Source organism: Agelaius phoeniceus, chromosome 7 (genome assembly GCF_051311805.1).
Source record: "Agelaius phoeniceus isolate bAgePho1 chromosome 7, bAgePho1.hap1, whole genome shotgun sequence".
NCBI lineage: Eukaryota > Metazoa > Chordata > Aves > Passeriformes > Icteridae > Agelaius > Agelaius phoeniceus.
In genome coordinates, this window is record NC_135271.1 from 25,122,889 (window position 1) to 25,141,896 (window position 19,008).

Here is a 19,008-nt window from a genome sequence, read left to right on the forward strand (position 1 = left end):
CATTGGCTAGAACCCTTGTAAATAGCTGTACTGTACGACTTTGGCCAACTTGCAAGTGTTCCATTTATTTGGCTAGAAGTGTGAGTTTGGGAATGGCGGGAATAGTGGTCCTCAGCTGCTGAAACAGACTTCAGGATGAAATGAAGAGTGTAATACCTTGCAAGGGGCCCTTGCAACATGGTGGAGGAAACCTCTCTTATGTAGGATCTCCAATATTTCTTCTCTGTGCTATGGAATACAGGCTATTCCAGTAGACTTTCTTCTGGGTTCTAGAGCTGAAATGATCCTTAAAGATCAGGTTTTGGTTTTATTTGTTTCTTTTTAAAATCTGCTCTGTACCTGATTCTGGACCCATGTGCAATTTGGAGACCCCTTGGCAAGTGGGTAGCCAGTGTACTTCTCCTTGCCTCTGTATTTGGGGGTTGAACCAGGCAAAGGAGAGAAGGAAAGTGTGCAGGTAAGATCTGGGTGTTGCGATGGCAGTTCCTGGGTAGAAAAAGCTCTGGGGCTGCTTGTGTTCATGGTTGGCCTGGCTGCCCAGGCCAGAGCTGAGCAAGATTAAAACACCACAGAAGTGGTTTTTGCTGCTGTTTCTGTATCTGTGGTGTGTTGTTAAGGGTAGAGCCAAATGGAAAGGAAATGATAAAATGTTTCTTGTGAGTTGATAAATTTCTGTCAACCTGCAACCTTTGTGGAATCATTGTTAAGAAGTGAGTTTGAGTCCCATTCTGGGGTGCACTTTATCTGGTTTTGGATCAAGAACAACATTGGTTTCATTCCACTCAGAATCCTGGCAGACCCAAGGGTATTGAACCAGGGGCTCTCACAGAAATGAGAGTTGCTGCTCAAGGGAAATGCTGCTACAGATAAAATAGTTGCCTCCACAAATACTTCCTGAGCCTACTACATTCTGCTCCCTCTGAACCAGAGCACTTACATTCTATTTCTGGGAAAGAGGTTTTTGATAATTAGATTGATCACCTCAGCCTCCTAGTGGAGAAGAAATGTACCAGGATTGGCCATCTCATTCAGTTCCACATACTCCCTCAGTCAAGCTTTCTGTGTCCTTCTTAAGCTATCAATAATCTCTTTCATTGCAGCATATGATGTAGTCCCCTGGCAGCCAGTGTTCATATCTTCTGTGGGTCTCCATATCTTATGAATATAATTCACATGAACTGTAGATCATATCCAGAGTCATTTACAGAAGGATATTTTTATCAAGAAAAGTTGATTATTTACTCACAGATGAGACCGAGATTATTTACTCATAGATGAGACAGAGGTTTCAGATCATGTAACACTACAAAAAGGATGCTATTTCTACCAGAAAAAAACGCATAAAAATATAAAAATAAAACAAAAATTATCAGGATAAAGGGATAAGTAAGAAAAGTAGGAGGCCATTTCACTGGTATTTGCATTTTGAATAGAGCAAAGGTATAACTAACTAAATACAGAGTTGCTTTCTTCCTGCATTTGCTCCTGGCAAAACTTCTGGTGGTTTAAAATTAATTTTTAAGTTAATAGGCAGTGGCTTATGGTTGCTTGAGCTAAGTAAGCATTTACACATAAAAAAAGAGATTCAGCACTGAGGTTGAGAGACAGTAACATGTGATGGGATGCACAGCTTGCCTCTTACTTTCAGGTGTGGCTGCTTATGGAAGTAGTATTAAGCTTTTTAAACTGTCCCACATGATGAAAGACACCTGTTTTAGGCTTACTAAAAAAAAACCTTTACAGACATATTCTTAGCTGAAAGTTTGGGTTTTGCTGAGTTGGGTTCCAAATTATTCCAGCTTTGTGAAACTTGGCTAAGTGATGGCAAAGGCAAAATTTGTGATTCTCAGAGTGGGGGATACCCAAAGGTCTGTTAGCTTTAAATTCATAGTACCTGGAAGAGGCTTGATTTTTCTTCAAAATCCACAAAGGAAGAGTGTGGAATCCTACTTCCATTTTTAACTTTTCCAGTTCTCCTCTTTTAAGCAGAAGATTAAACTGTCCTTAAAACTGGCTCCCTGACTTGCAAGAGCTTCTTGGAAATGAAATTAAATACTTGATCCAAAGTCTGCAGCTATATTTTGCTAATTTTTAAAATTATATGTAGAGAGCTTTGACTATTTAAACCTGTTGGTTTTGGTTTTTTTTTAACTTTTGATATCAAGTTGTCTTCTTTTTTTTCTTTTGGTGGATTGAATCTCTATTCCCAAAGTGTTTGATGACCCCACACTGCTCTAAACAACCTTCTAGGTCTATTCTCTGTTGAAATGGCCAGCAGGAAAGTCACTGGGTGTGATGCAACACTTAAGCAGTTCTAACCCGTGGAAATATATAGTTACCTAAACATACAGTTCTTCAGTGCTGTACACTATTGCTGGTTACCTGAAACATTTCCATGGAGCTGAGAGACAAGACATGGGACAGGCGGGAGCCCAGGGTATTTCTGTGCCAGGAGCTGGAGCCCTGTGGACACCCTGGCATGTCTCTGGCCAATACTGAGAAGTGGCCTTCTGCTAGAAGGTTTGAGGAACTGCAGCTCCCCACTAGACTAGATTTGTCTTGCTGTAATAATGTCTGTGCCTACCAGCTGTTGGTGTGAGAGGCTCTGTCTCCAGTGCCATATTCATAGTGTTTCCCCAAGAGTAAATTTAGGCGACATGTCAGAAGTGTGAGCTGGTTTCATTGTTGAAGCCACTTTTTTAAATGAATGTGTGGAAGAGGTAACACTTCTCCTGGCAAATGTATTTAACACAAGCTTTGAAAAGACATGTGGGGCAGGTATTTTTACAAGTGTAAGCTAAGCAATGTTGGTTAAAAAATTAATATATATTTTTGAAAACATAATCTGATATGTGACACTATAAATGCAAATGACCTTTATAAAGGATGTGACCACATTTTTCTCTAGACTTAAGCATTCCAAGAAAATAAGAAAGAACCCCGAACTGATAGCATAGTACATTAAATATTAATCCGTGTCTTTTGGGCAAGTTGTCTCACATTAACCATTCAGTTAGAGAGCTTTTGATTAATTTTAATGGCATTCTGAGTATTTATAGCCAGACAACTATTAGTTTTTTAATTAAGGGATTCATTGCCATTTGGGTGCTGGACTGATATCAACATGTTCCAGAATAAAGTTGTTGGTTTTTCCTGACTCAGCCCTCCTGCTTCCTCATGTTCCCACAGACAATGGGGAAGCCCTTCTCACCTTCAGCACTCCAGGCAGACAGGAGAGTCACCCTGGCTATGTCACAGCTAGAAGAGCAGTTCAGTGAAACATGTTTTCATAAAACTGCCACTAACATCCAAGAAAGCAAGGCTGTTACAGGATCAGTTTCTCCCAGGGAGAAAAGCACTTCCACTGTGCATTCTTTCCTGAGGCTGAGCAGGATTGCAATGTGGAAGCTCCTACGTTTTCTCTTTCTCCGAGAGTGTTTCTTTCCTTGGGAGAAAAGGGTGTTGGAGCATGCTTGCCTCAGGGCAGCTCCTGGGCTATGCCAGTGGGCCACCAAGGAGGGGTCCAGCCCTGCCACTGTCACACTCATCCCACAGCACAGACACTCCCCTGGCAGCTGGGACCCCTTGCAGGGAGCCTGCATGTTCCCACTCAAAGTTGTCTGGGGATAATAGTCTTCAAGAAGAAATTGGAGAAGGGGATAGCAAATTATTTAGGGCCAAGAAATAGGGCACAGGAGATTCTGGAGAGGAATGAGGATATTCTGTCTCATGTGAAAGGGAACTGGGGGCTCTTTGGTTCTCCGTGGTTGCCTGCTCATTCTCAGATTCTTTGCTGGACCATCTGCTTTGTTCTGTGTTTTGCTGGTAGCTCCTACTAGGGTTCTTTGGCACTTGTAAAGAACTTCCAACTCTTCCAACCACAGATGTGAAGCCTTATAAGTACACTACTGCTGTTGTCAGAGGAGAAAGTTGGGGGTTTTTAATGTGCAAGATCTGTCACGAATAATTTATTGGCTGACAAATCTGCCTTCTTGATTTTCCTGAATGAAGTAGTACAAGTTCTGTCATTTAGAACAAATGAATAAAACCCATACATTATCAGTAAGGAACCATGTGATAGAGGCAGATAGAACACTGTTTTTTTTTTAAATTAAGTATATAGTTTATTTATTTTTTAACAGGTCAGGCCACTCAGCCTTTGAAACTCCCATTTTTATTTCACAAATGTACCCTTTGAAACCTATTCCCAAAGGAGATGTTACAAAGGTGATACTAGAGTGAATTTTTATGTAGTGAGTTTAATTTGGAACTTCTGTAAAAGATTATAGTTTAATTTAACAAGGTCCTTTATTTTATTTATTACTGCTGAGAGACAGCTGAAAAGTTGTATATTTCATGAAGATTTTAATTTTTTTGAATACCTGGGGAGGGGGTTTGTCTCAAACTTATCAGCTAACCAGCTCTGCCTAAAACCAGTGCTCCCTGGCCTGGGTGTAAATGTCACCTTTGTGCACAACAGTTCCTGCCCTAGAGATCATGTGTTTGAAGTCAAAGTGCCCAGCCAAATCAGAGGAAGGAAAACTGAAACAAAAATGTAATGGGACCTGAATCTTTTACCTACCTGCCCAGCCCTCTGGTCCAACAGCACACAGAGAGGGTTCTGTAATGTAAGGCAATTGTTTCTTTCCTTCTGCAAATGAGGCAATTTTCAGTCTTACGTTCAGGACCTCCTCATTACACAAAGCAGGAGTTAAAATCTTTAATTTCCTGAAGCTTTTCAGTGAATGCTGGAGGGCACTAGAATAGTTCTGTTTCTTGGAACTGCTTTCTCATGGCACAGAAATCCTGGTCAAGCATTCATTGTCTGTCAACTATGTTATTGTTAACAATATCTGTAAGAGTAACTTCATAATGGAGCAGGCCTTGAAATAGCAATACAGAGTTCAGATGTACATGAAAGGAAATAGGGGAGAAGTGACTGACTCCAAAGGAGACAGGCTTGCTTGTGTACCTTGCCTCCATCTGATTTCATTGTTGTGCCGCTCTCAGAGTGGGGCATGTTGACAAGGGAAAAGGTATGGGGAGGAAATGGATGGTCAGAATACGTAAAATCTCAACAAAAATATATTAATGGAGTATGGAGGTTTAGACTGTGGTCCTTGTACTTACTTTTAGAAGTAACATGAGCCTTCTCTTTGAAAGAACAGATTGAGACTGCTTAACAAAACCACGAGCACTGCTACTGCAAGTTCTGTCCATTTATTCTCTAATTATACAGTTATTAGTGTGCTTTGGAGCAAACCAGAGGGCTAGAAATCATGTTTTGGGAGGAGGTCCTTGGTAGGGAGATGAACATCTCTGTTTACATAAGCTCAAGAGAGGAGTGGAAGCATCTTTGTGTGACTGCACTAAGGCTGAAAGTCAGGCTTTGCTATAGACAGGTGGAACTTTAGGCGTCCCCAGTGCTGCAGCCACACAGCTGGGACCACTGCACAACAGGGCTGTGCTGTGCTGGTAGGGTCTGGGCACTTCCTTCAGCTTGACAGCACAAGGTGCTGTTCAGTACAGCTCCCATCAAGGGTCCTTAGGACCTTGTCAAAGCTGCAGGCTCACAGGAATATCAGCTGGTGCTGCTGGTGCCATTTTCTTCTGTAACCCTCAGGTGGATTTGAGATATTTAGACATTTTCCTTCATGAGAATAAACTGATCACCATCTCAGCTGGAGATAGGAAACCAGTCAAAAGCAGTTTGCCTGTGTCCAGGTTAGAGTGCAGGGAAGCAGCACGTGTTATGTGTGGGGACATTTTCTTTCTGCACAAGAGGCAAAGCAATGTTATAACCCACAGTATATTACTGGTGTGTAATGTAAGGGGTGTGTCATGCTCGTGCCTCTGTCACCAGTTAAATACAGCTGCAAGAACCAGCCCTTCTCTCAGCTGCTCTGTGTAGTGCAGGTGCAAACACTGCTTCACAGTCTCCAAAGGAAACTCAAAGCCTCCAGCAGCTGGACTGATGGCTGAGGAAATCTGTGAATGTATGATATACAGTGGAGCAGTGTTGTGCTCATGAAGTCTGACAACTGAACTTAGACCATGTAAAAAATACATTTAAGTTCCTCCATGCTCTGAGCTACCAGCTTTGATGGGGGGAATTCTTATACTGGCTCACAAAGTGCCACACTAAAGCATGGCCTGTTACAGTATTAGTGGTAAAGATGAGGGCTATCCCCATGACTTATTACAAAACCAAGCTTTTTTTAGAAGAACATTTTAATAAGAAAAAATCAGCTGACACTTGATTATGGGTTTTCTACAAATTAGAGCATTCATAATTACACTGCCCTCAGCAGTTTGTGGTTGCTCAGAAATAACACATCAAGTGGCTGGGGATGCTGGTCTGATGTGGAGTCCTTGTACTTATCTAGGGGTTATGTCACCTCTTGTGTTACCTGTTCCCACTAAATAACTTATTCCACAAACCTACAAGAATGTGCTTGCTGAGTTGTGAACAATAAATCACTGAACTGAATTAGAGTGTGTGTAGCTTTAAGATAATGTTTTTGTGACCTTTTGCTTTCAATTGTACTGGTTTGAGCATCTCTGCTGTTAAAATTCTCAAGTACTTATTTAATTTAAGCTTTCCATGGACACTTAGTCTCTGTGATATTACTGATGGATGATTTATGTTAACTTTTCAGCTCTTGTAGGTAGGAATCCATAGGAAGTATATTTGGAACAAAAGAGGCTTTTTTGGGTTTGTACAATGTGGCTTGGTGTTGTGTTGGTTTTGTTCATGATAGTAAGTGTCCCAGCAAGATCAATCTTCAGTGTTTGTGCTGGAACTGAGAATGTTTTCAAAAACAATTCTAAGAATTTTTTCTTGTGAAATCAAAAGCAGGTATGCATCTGTCTTTATATTGCTTTTCTATTCATATGCTGCAAAAGACAACTCCTGTTTTAAGGAATGTCTATTCTAATTATAGCTAAAATGCATGTTTATATTGAGTTTATGGATAAATCCTATATTTAAATGACAGGAAATAGATGTGGACAATAGTGGATCCATTAGTGAGAGTGTTCCCTCACTCTATCATTCTAAATGAGAAAGATGTTTTCATACGGGGTCTTGGGAGATACTAACACAAACGTGTATTTTGTTTCCCTGTCTGGAGCTGGAGAAAGCAAAACAATATCAGTAGTTATCTGGTAACTGTGGCATGCATGCATTTAACTTTCCCAGGCTGGCTTCACTAGAGTTAGTCTAAAAAAAGAAAAGGGAGATGGAGTTTCATACAGTATTCCATTAAAGTGATGGCCATAGTTTCTGGTTGTTATGATCTAATTATTTAAAGAATACTTCAAGGGTCTTATTTTGGACTTCTTGTAATTATATAATTCAGATTTTTGAGCTGGAAAAGGCTTCCCTCCACTAACAAAAACCTCCATGTGTCACTGAACTCAGTGTAGCCAGCAGCTGGGACTGAAGCAGGCTGGGCCCAACCTGGGTGCAGGGGCGCTGGTTCCATGCACGGCAGAGAGGCTGCGTGCAACGTCCTCCCACAGACACAGCCTCACTGTGAGATTTGACACAGTTTGAGATCTTTCATAAAAGAAAACTCCATTCAGTTTCCACTACTACAAAGGTGATGATTCTTTGAACACAGAAATTAAATTAAACTGAGAGAATAAATAAGAAAAAAAACAACTGAAAATTAAAAACTACTCCATTCCATGTTCATGACATTTTTAATACTCATCTTGCTAAGATGCAGAACAAGGACTATTGAATTTCCATTCATTAGCAGCCAACAGGATATGAATGAGTATTAACTTCAAACAAAAACTTGATTTATAACAACATCGAGTTGTGCACTTAAAAAAATAATTACAAAACATTTTTAAAAGGAAGAGTAACAGTGGAAGCAGTAATGAATATAAAACATGACTGATTAGGCTTAAAACATAACTTCAAGTATTCTATGGCATTTCCTCAGACATTTGTCTCATCTGTTTGTGCAATATCCATCTTTGCATAGTAAAGAAAAATTGGTTAGACTCCAGCCTTAAGTAATCTGTTTCTTGACCATGCACCTATACAGCTGTTAATTGGCCTGGCAGACTTCTCTTTTAGGAGTATCAGATCAAATCAGTGAGATCATGCAGCAGACTGGAATGAGCTATACAGTTACCACAGCTTCTTGTCCAGCTGAATAGGTAAATAATGGAGCAAATGTAGAGTGGATGAAATGGAGGCAGAGTCAACCTGGTCTTCGTTTGGTGATGCTTTGCGATGAACAAGTTACTGCTAAATGGATATGCACTTCCCAAAGCACAGCGAGGGCATGTACAAAATCAACACCTATCAAATCCAGCTTTTAAACTGTCTACCAGCACAGGAAGCACTTCAGCCTGTACCTACTCTGAGCTGTATTGTCACTTGTGTTGTGTGCACACAGGGCAGAAAGTGTGTTCTTCCCATACACACAATGGCTGAGGACTGGAGCATAAATTCAGTCAAGAAATCCTAATTGCTATGAAACTGCTGGTGTAAATAAAAAAGTTACTCCAGCACTGAACATATATACATAGTAGTTGGGGACCACTGTGGTCTGATTTAAAACATCACATCACACACTAACAATGTTGTTTGTGAAATGCTTCTCTAAGGTTTATTACACAGGTAGTTTATGTATATCCAGTTGACTTTACTTATTATAATTTTTGATAGCACTGGTGGTTCTGTTGTGGGTTATGTTTGCTTTGGAAACAGAACCTGAAAAAAGTTAGATGTTGTGTTCCCAATCACAGCATTTTTAGAGAAACATAATACAGTTGCAAGTATTTTTGGTTTGTCATCAGAGAAACGTCACTAATTTAACTCTGCTTAAAGCCAAGTAGGAAATTTTCAGAATAAGGTTTGTAATTTCTATTAATGTCAACTACCTGTGTGTGCAGCACCTTTAACTTATAATGTAGTAAGTGTAAATGTGATTATGTTAAAGCTGATTGAAAATATTTAGTAACAACTGTGAATCAAAACCAATATATTGAGACTGTTGAATTGAACATTATCATAATAAGAAAAATAACTGAAATGAGGTTTTCTAACTCACAGGAAAATGTCTGCAGCATTTTTTTTATGTTTTGGCTCTTAAAGCTAACTTGGGAAATGGATTTCCTCTGAACAAAGATGCAGGAAGTAGTGTAACTAGGCTTCTGTTCTTACTAAACTACAACTTTTAAAATATTTTGGATCTAATTCTGATTATCAGACACAGCAATTAAATTTTCAGTTACTTCACTTACCAAATGATTTAAGTCAAGATTAAAAGGATGAGCCAGACTGTCCAGCTCTGTACTTTGAAGGAGCCCTAAACTAGACCTCTTCACAAACTTTTCTCAAGGCAGCTGCAGCCAGGTGCTTCCTAGGGACACGGGACTGCTGCCTGGGACTACTCTGTAAAAATCAGTGTTGGTGCAGAAGGTGTCTCTAAAAGTAATGACAGCACACCTGAAATTACCTGGGATTTTGCACATATTGTGGTGGTGACTGGCTATCAGTAGCCAAGGGTCAAAGTATTAATCTTGCATTAAACTTTGAAAAGTGACATGCATCAAAGAGATACAGGGAGTGAGTTAAAAAGGTCAGTCACTTTTGCAAGCTGCTTTGAGTGGATGGGCAGAAGGCAAGAGAATAATAGCTCGTTCCAAGCTTTAACATCTTTTGAGTATTTTAAGGCTTATTTAAGTTTTTATTTTACAGGATCTAGGCAGGAAAAAAAGTAGCTTTTCTTAAAAGAAAAAAAAAGAGCTTGGCACTTCTGTGATTAGTTTGAGCATGTGTTACTTATATCATGGAAAAGTCTGTATAACAGCCAAAAGAAGTAATTCAGACTTATAGTCAATACATAGATATGCATTTATACATTTTAATTGTTTTTGGTTTCAAGCATACAAACTTTAGATCACATCTGTTTGGTGTCAGAACTCCCTGCATCTGCATGCTGTTATCTGCCTTTTTTGAGCAAGCCCAGAACATCTGCTGTACAACATGCTACAGAAAAAAAGGGGAAGAAAAAAAACCCAAAACCAAACCCAACATCAAAAATAGATTTACATAAAGAATAGAACCTTTTTATATGGAAATTCTTTTCTCTTGTATATATATATTTATATATAATCTGTGAAAATGATACATCAAAATCTTATTTCCATATTTACACTTTTTCCTTCTTGGAAGAATTCCATCCATCATTCTCTAGCTTCCATACCCAAGAGGCTCCTGTCCAAGGTGGACAGTGAGCTTGTGGAGCAGGGAACCCTCAAGTCCAGCAGCAGCATGCACTGCGTGGCTGGAAAAGCTGTTGAAGCCTGGCACTGGCTTCCCAGTGGTTTGTATTTATTGGGCTGCAGATTCTGCTTAGGGTCAGCTTGCTAATTTGGTTGTTTGTATGTGAGCCATGCAGGTTACCCTTTCAAAATTAGCTCCTCATGCCACTGGAGTTTGATAAGAAAAAGGAAGTCATGCGAACTCAAGTGAAGTTAGAGTGCCAGCAGGCTGGGAAAGAATCTTTTGCAACTCCGTTATTTTGGAACAGTTCTCTTATTGCACTTGGTCTGTGTGTCTCCTTCTTAATTTGAGAAAAGGAAAAATACACCTGATTTTTTTGAAGCAGTTTGCTTGTACCACTTGTCAGTTAATGTTAACAAGAGAAAGGTGAATAGAGGAAGTATTTCCAACTTATCTCAACATCCCAACTTTGTGTTTATAGTTACTGTTCTCATGTTCTTCCGTACTGATTTAGTTCCTGTGTAGCTACAGCAAAGACATCATACCCAAAATCCAGTAGTGCAAGAAGCAGCTTTTTGAATGGCATTTCTTCAGATAGGGCCTTGCTGAGTTGGATCGAACCTTCGTTTTTTGACATTTCTTCCAGGTTGCATCAAAAGGAGATGGAAAGAGAAAAGTGCAAGACATTAGTTAGGTATAACAGGAACAAAGCCATTGCTAAGGTCATAGTAAAGTAAAAGGCTCACACTGACAGCTTAACCAGGAACTTTTTCAAGGGGTAATTATTTAAGGAATTTGGTTGCATGATTTCTACAGCACGATACCAAGTACAGGTTTCCTTGTGCAGTTTAAAGATCATGCTGGCACACAGAAATCAAGTATTTCTGTAGTATTTCAAGTGGTGCTCTAAATTTGTACAACTTTTCAGCTCCCAGTAACACATGTGTGCGCTAGGCCAAGAATGCACGTTTACCTAAAGAGAATGAGTCACAAGTGCCAGGAATGGCAACACTTCAGCCAGCAGAGGCTTGAGTTCTCAGAGCAAGTGCCCAGCTCTGGCTACACCAGAATTTAGTTTGTATAATCCAGTGTGACAAAAGTGTGTGTGCCTTTGTGAGCTCTTACCACACTATTGACCATAAGTGCTGTGAATCTTAGTAAGGAGCAAAAGACAGCTGAGACATTGCATTCGAAGGAGACTGGACAGCTTTGTCAGTTGTGTGATTAGAACTGAATGTTAACAGTGGCAGCAAGCTGGGGACATCCAATCTCCTGCGATGTTGATGTCCTATGTCACACAGCAAGACATTAGGAAGCAACAACAAAAGTTGGGTGCGACCTCCCCAGTATCTGGCTTTATGTGGGGCATCAAGCAAGGGGCTCATGCATTTCGTTTTACCATTGGGCATACACACCACTACCACCACCAAACCAACATGCAAAAAATACAGAACAGGAATTCATATATTCCCTAAAGCTACAGACCAACCCCTGGATTTTTAATCTTCTGCAGCCCTGCTAACTTCTACCACTGCTACAATATTTATTCTATACATAAGGTTTAACTGGTGGTTTGGGACTAATGCAAAGGCAACTTCTTTTTGAGAGGGCTTCCAGAGGCTGGTAATTCTTGGGAATCCTTGACTTTGGTTTGTGATTGGATTTGTGCAAGATGAGTGCTTAAGAACTGCTAGTTTCTGAAAGAAGATTACTGTATTCATCTTTCAGTCTTTTCCCCTCCAGGATTACTGTACTAATGCTCCTTTGGAATAAGGCTGACATTATGTCAGTATCTCAATTCCTTGTCCTCTAAACTACAGGTAAATTTGAGATAAGGAAAATAATTTTAAGGCCAACTTGCAAAACTGCCAGATAGGAAGCATGAATATTACAGAACTTGGTTAAATGTGAGTTAAAGGCTGCTGTGTATCTGCTTGTCCTACCAGTTTCAATGGGAAAAGGACATGTCTGCTTCTTTTCCCCCATCTCCTTTTAAATACTGTCTAGCATACTTGAATTCAAGTACTACTGATAAACAACTAATTACTCAGTCCTTTTAAATCAACAATGCCGATGAAAAATCCAGGTGACATAACTTGTCCTTGAAGAGGACAAGTCCTTAAAACAGACACTGAATTACGTTGTTACCTGAGCTTATTTTAATTAAAGAAATAGACTTTATAAAGTCTTAGAACATGGTACAGAGGACAGATGCTATGCTAGCTTCCCAGTACAATCTAACAAAACTTTTGACTTTTATCTTATCTGCTCTCTTCTAACCTGTTCTTCACTGGTGTAGTGTTCTAGTACAAACCTCATCATGCATTCTGTCCAAACCACATATTTACTTATTTCCTAGTTTTATTCAGCAGAAATACAGCCTTTGAGGAACAAGATACTGACCAAACCACTGCCTTTCTTCACTTAGGATATTCTGCTAACAATGTTGTATGAGGGAGAGAAACATGTGAAGAACTAAAATAAGAGCCTGAAATAGGGAACATGAGGTACAGTGTCAATAAGGAAACAGTACACACATGCAAAGCTTTAACAAGAGCTGCCATTGTAGCACTTCAGAGGTGAGCAGGGAGGTGTTACCCTGCAGGAACTGAAATTCTGTTCTGATTACCTGACCTGCTTTAACAACTTCAGCCTGAATTACCAAGCATTATAATACTAAAATGAAGACAATTAGTCTAACTTAAATTGGCAAATAGAACAAGTTTCCCTCTTCCCCAAGAAAATTACAATAAAGTAGAGTAGGTGAGTAGCGGGTTCTGGATATTTCCTCCAGTTCTAGCTTTGAGTTATAGCAGTACAAGATTCCTTCTGCTATGCTTCAGTTAAATGGTAAGGGGGCAGAAGTGTCCTCTAGGGAAGGACACACCCTAAGAATGATGCTGCTTCCTAGTCCTTTGTTGGTTTATGTGGAAGATCTTAGAACATCAAAGTCTTTGCATTTCAAGTTTTAATGCCTCTTTACATAATGAGGGTCATTTCTGTCTGTAATCCAACCAGAAAAAGGGTCTCAAACAAAAAGAAAAGAAAGAAAAGTATAGGTTATTTTTAGTCAAAAAAGCACTCCATGCCATAGAACACCACTGCCTAACATGGTCATGTTTACATTTAAAAAAAATCAGAAAAGAAAAACTCCCTCATTATCAAGAAAAGCTCCTCCCATTATTAAAATGAGGGACTAAAAAAAGCAACTTATTTTAAGTTGACCTGACTGACCTCCCATTTCTTCCAGTAGTTTGGGGAAAATTTAGAAAATACCTCACATTTGATTCTAGCTGCTGTTTGTGCAGTGATGACTGGATTTTGGTCCACAATTCATGCTTGATGGAAATGCTGGTAAGGGACCCAAACCTCTTCCTCACGAAATTGCCACCAGCATTCCACTGCTTTAACTTGTGGAAACCTTTGGGGTCTAAATGCAACAGCCCAGACCAGTTCAACCTCAGCATCGGTTATAGCTGGGTAAGTCTTTGGTTCCTCCATGAATTTTCTGTTAAAGAAACAGAAAACCTTGCAGCTCTTTAGCTAAGAACAATTTCTGGAAATAGAATTGTGCCTACAATCAATTCTCTATCTGTAACTTTTGTATTCTGCTATAACAAGCAGCAGCTCTTCATGTACATTTCCACATCCCTCTTATTAGTATTACCTCTTAGCAGTGTTTTCTTACCAAAACTACTGTTAAAGTCAGTAACAAAAGCATTAATTGACTTGTATTACTGCAGTAGCTTAGCAGATGTGAGTGAATACATGCTAGGAAAAAAATTGTAGGCCCCTGAGCTACTCTAATGGTAAAAATGTCCTTCCTATGTTAAACACTGCATGTTAAAAGCTTGCACAGACTTGCTGCACCAAAATCAAGTTCTTACTGCTGTACTTAGATTTAAAAGTATGATGCAAGGCTCAACTGAGTAAAATCTACTTCTTAACAAGGTTTCTACCCACAGCCTTTAAGCCACCTGAAATGTCTCATGAGATTCTATATTCTGTAAAATTGTCAGTTAATATTTTCTTTCCTATTCTGTCCACACATTAACTTGATTTAAAATTAACCTTGGATTCATTCTTGAAACTGGAATTTGTTTGTTGAGCTGTTTTTCCTTTTTTCTCTCTGAACTTGCATCAATGTTTCTTTAACACTTCCCCTCCAACCACCACCCCCCACCTCAGTTCATGAACAAAGTTTGCTTAGTTGCAGCTTACGTTTGATATGGACTTGACACCACAGTACCGTATGTTCATATGAACATCTGATAACCTGTGAAACAGAAATCACATCTCCCAGTTTGTAAAGCATTAGCTACCTTCTCTCATAGTTGCAGAGACTAAATATATCACTTGCTTAAAAAAAGGAAAAGTTAAAATCTCTTTATTATCCTCATCTGTCCCTCCAGATCTATCTGAATCCAAATATCGGGGGTCTACATGTGCTAGCCCTCTTTGTGTACAAGCTGAAAAGCCTCTTCTGTTCCCCTCTGGCCCCCAGAAGAAACATGCACTTCAAGCTGTGAGCTAGGCCAGGCCAGTGTCTTTGAGGTTCTGCTACAGAATAAACAGTTGTATCTTGCTCCTGTGACAGGAGGAGCTCAGGAGGCATTTCCAGTGCACATCCTCTATAGGCAGAACAAGCTTCTTCCTTTGGGCAAACAAATGACACCAGGGTGCAAAGCTGATCACTTGTGAGAGCAGTTTGAGAAGTGTGAAACACAAAGAATAAATAATCAGTTACATGCTGTATTGTTTTAGAGAGGGAGGGATTGTTCTACTCCTTTCTTTCATGTAAGTTCTCAAGCTCTGTGTCTGTTGGGAGGCAGGGGCTGCAGTGCTGATAGCAAAGGGCAAAGATGGCCAGGGCACAAGACAGCTTGAAAAGACTCAGAGGAAGAACTGACTAATTATTTTATATTTTCATGACCTGTAGTTTGCTGAAAACAAAATATCTTATGCAATACAACCCTATCATCTAGGGATGCACACCCTGTTTCTGCAAAATCTGTGAATTGCTAAGTAATGGGCAAATGTCTCTTACTGTAGAAAACTCATCCAAAAGGGTAAGCAGACTTTTTTTCCCCCAACAGAATCTTGCTCGGTTAATTCCCATAGGCACCCTCCAAACAAGCACTGAGAGAAAAATGAATGTGGCCGAGTCTGAGAACACCAACAGTGACAGCCAAGGTAACAGGGACTAATTGCCTTGTCCAGGAGAAAGGGCAAAGCCTGATTTGCTGCTTTCAGCAGGCCTGAAAGAGATTTTGAAATATTTTCCTTCTATATGCATAGTTAATTAAGGCCAGCTGAAACTTCAAAAATACAAGAGTATAAACCAGAAGTAAAACATTTTCAGGTGACCTCTGAAAGTGAATTACAAGGTAAGACCTAATCACTAGCCTCTACTTTGATAACTGCCTTAATCAATTAGGGAATAATTTTTTCTTCTTAACTTTGACATGAAATATGAATAGAGGCCATAGAAAATTTTCTTTGAATTATTATTATTATTACTAATTATTCTTCTTGAAGAATTATGGCTTATTGTTGTATCATGGCTTAACCTTGATTCATATTATTGAAAAGAAACAGCAACTTTAAATGCCATGAGAAATCATTTCTACTTAATTACTTCCATGATCTGTTAGGTTATAAACACTGTGAGAGAGTTCTCCCTTCTAAAGGGAAAACTTTTTTACCAAATACAGGCTGTGCATCTGGGCAAAATGGACACTACAGAAAGGGTAGGAATTAAGTACCTTTGTACAAGACTCTCTGTTTGCTTTAACAGAGTAGTCAAGTGGAATGACTAATCTGTTTGTCCTTAGAGTTACAAAACACATCAAACTAGAATTGGGAGAGAAATGCTTTCATCTTTCAGGAAATAGCTCAAGATTTCAAAATGGTCTCTCTAAACCTGAATTTGTTTTTTAAAAAAAAAAAACCAAACTAAAAAAAAAGTCAGTAACCACAAACAAGTTAGGTCTACTATTCCAGAGTCAACTACGTCAACACAGTTGCTGCTGAAAACGACTCTGCTCCTTCCACCACTGACCATTTATATGACATCTCTTGTTGTCAAAAAGTTGAGTAGTTTGAAAGTACTACTACATTCAAAATATGACATGTATCTTTTGGGGGCTTTTAACCAATACAATCAGCTTTAATGCTAGGGACAGGAGGTGAAAAAAGACCTTGTTCCTTAAGTGTTAATTTAATTTTCATGAATTCACCTAATTCTTTTATTGTTATTCAACTTTGCACCCTGCTAACATTTGCTATTTTCAGATCCATTTCCTTCGCTTGTTTACTGCATGTATAATTTCTTGTTCAAAGCAGTGTGTTAGAGTCTGGGGGTTAAATTGGAACTCTTGTAGCAGGAACTCAAAACTGAGTGATGTAAGCAAGAAATAGAAATGCCAGAGCCACCGAGGAGAAGACATGCGGCATTGCTTACTTAAAGCCCCATCCTGTCCCCCCAAGGACAATTGCTGCTACCAGGATGGCACCAGCGATGGAGCCTATTATAAGATTGGTGGCACTAGGACCTGTGATAAAGGATTAGGGTAAGACAACATAAGAACCAACGACTTCATTCACATTTTGTGAAGCATCTGAAGGGTAGTCAAACAATTCAGGGAATATGGACAGCACACAAGGTGATGCCTCTAGACAGTCTCAACAAGCCCAACTTAGCTTACTTTTCTTTAACAATAGGAACAAACAAAGCTGTTGGTCTCTGCATTGTGCTATGCTGACTTCTACCATAGATAAAAACCTAGTATTAGACAGTGAATTCCATTGTAGCTTACTCCATTATCTGCTTCATGAACAGTCAGCTGAGGACACTAAGATAGTTGTGAATAATTCCTTAACTTAGAGGGAAAAGGATAAATGCTGTATGTTTTAAGACTACAGAAAATGAGAAAGAAAGAAGAAATCAAAAAGCCCTCTCTTTTTTCATGGAGCTCCTGAAAGGTGCAGATATTTTAATTTGAGCTGAGAGCATCCAGGCACCACTTACTCATCAGAATCCAGATACCCTACAGTTACGTCAATGCTAAATATACAATTGTTTGACAAAAGCAAAGGATTATATAATAGGGAACGAAAGTTGAAATAAAAGTTTATTTCCACTAAGCTTTCCAAACATCAAAGCATCTCTTCATCATCCTCAAGAAGCTACTGAACAACAAAGTGGAGAGGGGTGGAGCAGAAAAAAGAGCAACAAAAAGAAGCAGCACAAAATATGTTCGCGCAATTTTCTGAAGAGGCCAAGAGAGCACCTAAAGAAGATATTAATAATTGACCCTTAAGTGCTCTGTTTACACAGGACAGAGATTTCAGTAACATTTGCTCTATACAAAAACTTCCCATTGCAGTCTTTGATGTAAAACATTGCAAAATGAAAACAACTCAACAGTTCTTCTGCAGCATATCACGCACTTTTTGTTCAACCATTTACATATTCAGGAATAGCCTTCAAAAATAGATCTTACCCCTGTCCCACTCTTCCCAAACCAACACTTCTACACAGCAATTGAAATTTTCCTAATTAATTGTTCTGAGCGGAGTTTGGAAAACTGTCACACAGCTAATATAAGGAAGAAAGAGGAGCAGCCAAAGAGCAGCAAAGAAAGAGCAAGGGCAGCTGCAACAACTGAAAGTTTTAAGCTGTTAGGTCGATATTACAAAACCTCCTGCCCAACCCCACACACTGCAATAAGCACTTGCCCTAAGTTTTAAAATTTACTGCAGCCACCTAACTTTATTACTTCCGCTACAACTTTCTCACCTCAGGGCTTCTGGACATTCTGATTAGCTAAAAGAAAACAAAGTTTTAAAAATTGCTTCCTGCAGTTCCTACACAAAGAGTACTCAGGAACATTAATAGCATAGTTGGACTGAAGAAAAATTTAATGAGCTTTAGAGACAAACAGTGGACAAATTTGACAACAAAAATCAAAAGGTAATTCTGCACAATTTGGAAGAATGTATCTTATTTGGACTTAACTTTAAGTCACACCTGGCTCAAATTAACAGGCTTGAGCATGGTGGAGGGTGCATGCCATCCTACAGGCATTGTTGTTCCAATTAAGGCTTGCTTGTAACAGCAGCCTAATGAGCCACCATATCTGACTGAGATCTACTGTTTGCTCTGGATTTTATCAAATGATCTCACAGAACAAAGGACTGAAAACACAGCAAATGATTTATCTGTAATAAAATTGCCTTGAAAATCTATAATAAATAAGCCTTGAGAAGTTCTAAAGCCAATTTCTTCCTAGCCATAGAAGGCCATCTTCTCACAAAAGAGGTACAATGATTACTTTATAATAACGTAGTCATAACTTAGATAAAGATGTGCCAAATCAAAACTTTTACATCCCTCTTCTCACTATGTTCCCTGGTTGTTAATGCCCAGGGATGTGTATCCATTTCAAAGAGCACATCTAATCACCAAACATCAGTTTATTCTTTAAATAAAGAAAACCAGTATTGGTTTTATTTACTATAAATATTAAATAATTCAATCAATTTAAACAGAAGATGATAATATACTAAAAAATTAGGCTCAGGTAATAGAAAAGTACAAATATTTAAAAAATCAAGCCTGTAGAATAGGTAATATGACTGAAGAGCAACCACTTACTTATGAGACTGGAGTACTCTAACTGTTGAATCCCAGTTTCAAAATACAGAGATCTAAGAGGATCACTGATGGGTCATTTTAAAACAGACTGTGCACA

At 39.1% G+C, this 19,008-nt stretch overlaps 2 protein-coding genes across 10 annotated transcripts in view; one reads left to right on the forward strand and one right to left on the reverse strand.

The window, feature by feature from the left end:
• DYTN (dystrotelin) overlaps positions 1 to 19,008 on the forward strand; it is a 77,313-nt gene that overhangs the window by 34,156 nt on the left and 24,149 nt on the right. The window lies entirely within an intron of this gene.
• Positions 7,689 to 19,008, reverse strand: part of ADAM23 (ADAM metallopeptidase domain 23) — a 66,105-nt gene continuing 54,785 nt past the window's right edge. For 2 of the 9 annotated variants that reach the window (XM_077181310.1, XM_054636618.2), the window contains one exon: positions 7,689 to 10,891. In XM_077181310.1, coding sequence (XP_077037425.1) covers positions 10,843 to 10,891 — 49 coding nt within the window. In that variant the 3' untranslated portion in view covers positions 7,689 to 10,842. Of the gene's footprint in view, positions 10,892 to 12,655; positions 13,761 to 14,473; positions 14,529 to 16,711; positions 16,807 to 19,008 lie in introns of those variants that run through there. The other 7 variants (XM_077181307.1, XM_054636617.2, XR_013183021.1 and 4 more) reach the window with 7 other exon arrangements.